General features: G+C 34.7%; 1 protein-coding gene across 1 annotated transcript; it reads left to right on the top strand.

Moving 5' to 3' along the window:
• On the top strand, positions 1297–3816 carry LOC109822372 (unknown protein 1-like). Its single transcript, XM_020388563.1, has 2 exons — positions 1297–1397; positions 2568–3816. Exon 2 carries the CDS (start codon positions 2602–2604, stop codon positions 3418–3420), a length of 819 nt encoding a protein of 272 aa, XP_020244152.1. The 5' UTR covers positions 1297–1397; positions 2568–2601; the 3' UTR covers positions 3421–3816.

Below are 6666 nucleotides of genomic sequence, written 5' to 3'. Positions count from 1 at the left end.
AGTGGCGGTCATCATGTTTAAAATCGAAGTGTATTTTATTTATTCTTAGGGACTATTTAGTTGGTTTTAAAAAAAGAAAATCTAAAATCTATTATGAGAAACATATTTTCTATAATAGGTTATTTTCTTTTGTTTGGTTCACCTCCTGAAAGTAAAAAAATAGATAAGATGAGATGCGTTGTTATCATCTTATCGGAGGATGCGACACAATTTTAAGGAAACCAATTTCATAATTTTTTTTAAGAAAATGGGTAGAAAACAAGTTTTATTGATATTCTCATCCTATTTATTTTTTTTAAAATCAACCAAACAGTCCCAAACGGGCTCTTAGTAAAGGGTATCATGAGTTCTGATCTCTCTATGCTAAGTGGGGCCACTTGACCCCACCTTGCGTTGAATGGATACACCTATGGCATACATACACGTTCTTGCATCTCACTGTAAGATTATCTTATAGATTACATCTAGTCAATTTTACTATTACACCAGTTTTTTTACCTCATTAACTCCATATGATTTATTTCTAATAGCAAATTAGGAATACCAGATTATGATTTTTTTTCTTGGAAAGAATTATGCTATGCTGGTTGTGTTGACTGGGTACATTCAATGAATCCTGGCTCAGCTTTCTGTGCATTGGATAAATGTTTAATGTTTCGGCCTATGAATCAATAAAGAATAGATAAATTTCACAAACCTCCCTGAACTTTAGATGGTTTACGTAAAACATCCTATATGATTGACAATTTAAGCTCGTATGAAATTTTCATGAATGTTGAGGAATGAGGAGTTTCACAAACCCTCCGAACTTTGAAAAGATATCATTAAGATAGTTAAAATGGAAAAATAAAAATTAGGAAATTTTCAGGGGAGTGTCTTTTCTGCTATTTCTATATTTTTTCAGATATTTTTAAATTTCAGGCGACTTGAGAAACTTCTCATTGGTTCAGGTGGATTTTGTGAAATTTAGAAAGTGTAGACTGGTTTTGTAAAAGACCTAAGTCAGGGGTTTTTGCGAAATTTATAGTTCAGCGTACAAGATAACGGAGTCAGAGTCTGTCAAGTTCTTACTGGATTAAATATTTCCGTTACCCAGTAAATAATAATCCATATCCGACCGTCCAAGACGAAATCAGCGGACGAGATAACAATACGTGGCACCACCTTATTCGATGAGGTCCGCACGAGTGGATCGTGAGTTTAAGATGAATCTGGGCCGTTGAAAAGGTCCGAGCCCTCTGAGTTGGCGCGTTTCATAGGCCTATAAAGCCCAAGTCTCCTTCACCCTCGAAAACTTTTCGCTCTCCCGCCGCCGCCAGCAAAAACTCCCGCCAATTTGAAGAGAAAGGAACTCCTAACTCTCTCTCTCTCTCTCTCTCTCTCTCTAGATCTTAAAGGTGCGTTCTTTTTCGATTCGCTTGCTTTCATTTCTGGATTCATGTTGTTATTTGTTTGGGATCTTTGGTTACTTCAGGATTCGAGTGTTTTGGCTCTTGTTGGCTCATTTTGTTTAAAAAACTAGGGCTTTTTTTTTGGGGAGTTTGTTTTTTGATTTTTGTAAATGTTTTTCTAAGGGGAGTTTGGTCATATGATGTCTTTGATAGTGAAAAGTTTTTGGCGTAGAAAAACGTGTTTTGAGCTTAATTTGTTTTCTTAGGCTTGGAGAATTAGGGATTTTTAAAAATACTTTTTCAGTTTTTTTGGGGATTTTAGTCTTATGAAGTTTTTTTGGTTAGCGAATAAGGTTTATTGTGTAAAAATTGTGTTTTTGAGCTTGATTTCTTTTGGTTTGAAGAAATTGGGGCTTTTAATGATTTTTAGGCGTATTTCTAATATATATGATTCTGAAGTTTTGTTTTTGCCAGTACATTTAGGGCTTTCAGTGAAATTTGGTTTTCTTTCACTAAAATCGATGTTCCCACGAAAAACTTGAAAATATATTGATTACAACTCAATTATTCCATCATATTCACAATCAATGGAATAATATTTTGACCGTAAAAACCAATAGTTTTGTATTTAGGTAACCTAATGTCATTTAAGGAGTCCTTCATTGTGAAGTTAAGCTTTTCCCCCAAATGAGCTTGGTCTATATTTTTTTTTAATTTTTATTAGCCTCTGAAAGTTTTTTTTTAATTATTTTTGAGAATTTAGATATTCACATTACTACTTCTATTTTAGGGGAGTAAATACTAAGAAATTTGCAGTTTTATTTTTGGATAGACTGATTGAACAGTATAATTATATTTATTTGCTTTATTATCTATTTATTTATTTTTTTGGTTGATCAATAAATACAATAGGAAGAAAAGGATTGTATTCGTTGTAGAATACTTGATATTTTGAAAATTTCCCCCATTTGAAGCTCTTCCCCCGTCTGATTTTGGTTTCTTTTATCTTTCAATATAAGCTTCACACTCAATTACTTAGTTAAGCTGTAATTTTTTGAAACAAAAAGCTTTGATTCATCAGTTTTCGAAATTTTTTGTATCTTTGATAGATTGGCTCACATAAGTGGGAGTTTTAATTTTCAATCTGTTGCTTCCTTTTTAAATGTTTTTCCGCAGGACGGGAGAAGGAAACTCTTCCTGAAGATAAAGCATGGCCGAAATCAGAATCGTAAAAGTTGACAGTTCTAATGAGGAATCCGGAGTCACTGCAGAGATTATGGACAGTATGGAGGATTCATTCACACTTAAATCCTCGTCTCTGGAGGAAATTGCAACTTCAGAAATTAACAGGCCGAAGACTTTGATATCAGATTCTAAAATCGAAGGGCAGAAATCTTTAGATTCAGTTTCCTTCACGTCTCCTATTGTTGAAGAAGCTAATGGTGTGAAGCTCATTAATGGAGATGGAGAATTATATCCTTTAACCCCCTCCCCAGATAGCGAGGCTGTGGAAATTTCATCAGCTTCTGATCAAACTGATGATCTGGAAATTCTAACTGATTGTGAAACTCCAACTGGAAACCTTTTCAATCCATTTGCTCCTGGTCCTGAAGAATTGGTACTTGCTCCTCTAAAGAAAATGCAGCGGGAATTTAAGATCCCTACTCGCCGGCAGTTAAATTTTGATACTTGCTGTGATTTTGAGGAAAAGGTTGTTCCTGCTATCGCAGATGAGGAAGACTGTATCTTGGAATCAGTATGTAAATCATTTATTGAATTGATTGTTTCAAACCAGCTCAAAGAGATATGCAATGAAGACTTGGTTGAAGAAGAAGAAGAAGAAGAAGACAGAGAAGAAGATAATTTATCTGATGATACATTTGAAGGCTTTAAGACTCCGACTTCTGTGCCTCTGTTAACGGGTATTGCAGAGACTTGCCCAGATGCTCCTATGAGGCCCAGCTCCAAAACAAGGAAGTTTGATCAAACTGTTTGCCGAAAGCTTGATTTTGGGAGCCAGTTGATTTGAGATCGCTGTTAGAAAGAAGAGGATGGTTGTCTAATTGAATTTATCTTAGGTAGGTTGTAAAGAAGTGTCTTACTTTTCAAGCAGTGGATTCTCAGGTTGATGGTGTCAACTTAATTGGCTATCTCTGAACATCTGAGGAAGGCATCTGAGGTTCAAATGAGCTGTTTTGGTGTTACCCAACAAAAAATCCATCAGAATTTTTAATCTAGCATCCTGTTGTAAGGTTAACTCTTACATTAGCATGCGAGTCCTGTTAATAGAATTAGTCCTGCTGATCTGTTGCAGTCGATATCAGCATTGTGCAACATGTAGATTAAATTATACATGTCTTTTGGAAACATCTAATGTTATGACTGTTCCCAGTCTTTCTTAATATATTGTCATATTTATGTTTTCCATCTTGTCAATTATGGTATTTATCAATACATGGTCGTACTTATGTGTTCTGTCTTATCTGTATATTAGCAAGAGTGTGAGTACTTTTTTATGGTAAAATTTTGAGTCTCGCCGTTATTTGTTTTTTGCATCAGTTTCACTTTGATCAAATACTCTGATTCTTTTAGATTTGAGTATGTACTTAAGGTCGTTGATGTGCTAAATTCTTTAACTATGAGACCTTCGTAACTTTGAATACTGCTATATAAGCACAAGTACTAGTTTGCATTAGATTCTTTAATTTCGGTACTTCTAGAAATTATGAACTTCTACTCTATTACTTTAAGGTAGTTTGCTTCTGATCTGTAGAAATGCATCTAACGAACTCTAGGTTCTGTTTGCAGTTAACCTCTTTAAGTGATTACTGGTCTCTCTCTCTCTCTCTCTCTCTCTCTCTCTTCCTTGCTTTCTCATTTTCATAATACTCTCATTATCTATTGTAGTACGTGGATCGTGCTGTTATTGTTTCAGTCTTAGCGGATACCGGAAACTGCAATGCTAGTCAGCTAGGTTTGTTTTTCTCTTGGCATAGGGGACGTTGATGAGATTTATGTTGATGAGATTTATGCTATGTGAATGTCAGATATTGAAAACCTATGTGTGTTTATGTTTCATGTCCAAGTCATGCTTAACTATATTAAGACATGCTTTGTTGGATAAATTTGGTTGTGATCTTGGCCTAATTTTGTCTTAATCCAGCTTCTTGGTGTGGAAAGTTGTGATGCCCCATGCTTGTGCAAACCCAAGGAGTTAACTAAATTATCCAATTCCAATTGTTTTAATTTAGTCTTTGACAATTGAGACAATGCTACATTTTGGTTGTGCTCTAGGTTGACTGATCTCTGAATAGGTAGCACAGTTCCCTTTTATTTTCATATTTAAACTATGAAAACTTTCTGGGTATTATATAGTCAAATTATAATTTGTTCTGCTGTCAAGTGAATTCAATATTAACCAGGAAGATAAGTAACTTACCATGGAACTTCCGAGTGTAAGCAACTATAATAGTGGAATTCTTTGATAAGATGTGAATTATTATTATTAGTTTGGTATTTATCTTAGATATGATTTCCATGTAGAAAGAACTGATGCTACTGAACCAAGAGAGTGAGAGCACTGCTGCACTGACCTGTTTATATGTGCCGTATTATGTTGGGAAGTGATCAGGATCATGACATTGAATAAAGGTCACTCTTAGAGAAAATAATTAGACCAATAGAGTCAAAGTAACCTGCCAGGTCTCATGTATTGCATACCTATAATTTTCTCTTGATAAATACCTTGCGGGATTGGTTGTTGTTAATCGCTTTTTAACTTTTTCATGCTATTACAAGCGTTAAGTGGTCAACATTGTTAATTTACGACTTCTATTTTTTACATCTCTATTCATGACTGGAGTTTTTCAGATTTTGTTTCACATTTGGTTGGAAACTCAATTCAGCTCTAGTCAAACAGCCTGAGGTATATTTATGTTTGGATTTAAAATTTTGAAGTGTCCATACTCTGTAGATTTAACATTGAATGAAAAATTGATTATGTTTGGTATCTCTGCAAGATGCCTGATGTACATGCCCACCATTGTCTTTCTAGTTTAGTTGTAAGTTAAAAAAGGGTAAAAGTATGTGGAGGCCTTTTCCAATATTGATACCCCTAAACACGGATGCTAGGACATATGGAAGGTAAGCATATTTGGAATCTTGGGTTGCTGATATCTATCTGGTAGTTTGCAACATTTACTACTACCCTTAAGAGTGATGATATCATAGAGGACATTTATGGAACCAGGTTGAAGGATAATAACCCTCGTGAGAGCACTAAAAATAGTGATGTGCTAAGATTCTAATATATGTTTGTGCTTTTATTGTTTATCTCCTTCTCAAACCAACTATAGGCTATCACATTTTTGCGATGAACTTTACAACCTACACAGTCATGAGTTAGAAAGATGGGATTTTATCTGAAAACATCAAACGCCGACAAATTCCTAATCTATTATGGGTTGGAAAATGCAACTATGTAACATGCTGGCATCTTTTATGCCACGAAAACACTCGGCTTTATGTGTACTTGATGAAATAAGATTTCATGTTTCAATACCTTTTGGGGTTTATGTGTTCAGAAAATTAGAAGTCAGGCAATCTACTTGACTATTTTCTCTGTTTGGACATTATTATCTTAAAACTTTCAGCATCTTGATGGTTTTGTTTCATGGTTCAACTTCATTGATATCTGATGAAAATTTCTGGTGGATTACTGCCTATGTCTTGGATAATTTTGCTATATCAATGTTTTGGGTTTTTTTAATTGCCTTGTAAACTTGAGAACAGAAGAGAAAAAGAAGGGGAAAAAAAAGGTTGAATGTTTCTTTGATAATCTCATCTGTGCTACATTTCATTTTGTGCATCAGGTTTGTACATAATGCGCACGCTGTATATGTTTGTTTGTATAAATTTGCACTCCTTCTATTTGTGCGTATCAGTTGCAGTTATTTCTGTTTATCGTTTAAATTCTGTAATGCTGAAGCTGACGATATCGACAGAAGCAAGTTTTTTAAGGTTTCAAGAGCTCAAGTGCTAAACATTGAGGACTAAAGCCAAGCACCGGAAAAACCATCATATATGCTTCATTCGCAAGAAAACGCAAGAAAAGGCTCTAACTGTAAAGAAATTGCCACACTCACAACTTGAAAATGTTCACCTGGAAATGTATGAGATGTACTGTTGTTTTTATGAGCTGCATTTTTGGCTTAAACTTATAGCTGCCAATATTTTCATGCTGCGCTAGTTGTAGATTTTTGCTCGACGGCGAGGT

This window comes from Asparagus officinalis, chromosome 8, assembly GCF_001876935.1.
Source record: "Asparagus officinalis chromosome 8, Aspof.V1, whole genome shotgun sequence".
Taxonomy (NCBI): domain Eukaryota; kingdom Viridiplantae; phylum Streptophyta; class Magnoliopsida; order Asparagales; family Asparagaceae; genus Asparagus; species Asparagus officinalis.
The sequence above is the reverse complement of the archived record's forward strand: the minus strand, read 5'-3'. Positions and strand labels throughout refer to the sequence as shown.

Excerpts from the sequence above, each read along its gene's own strand:
- LOC109822372 (XM_020388563.1), top strand. The coding sequence starts at position 2,602 with ATGGCCGAAATCAGAATCGTAAAAGTTGACAGTTCTAATGAGGAATCC.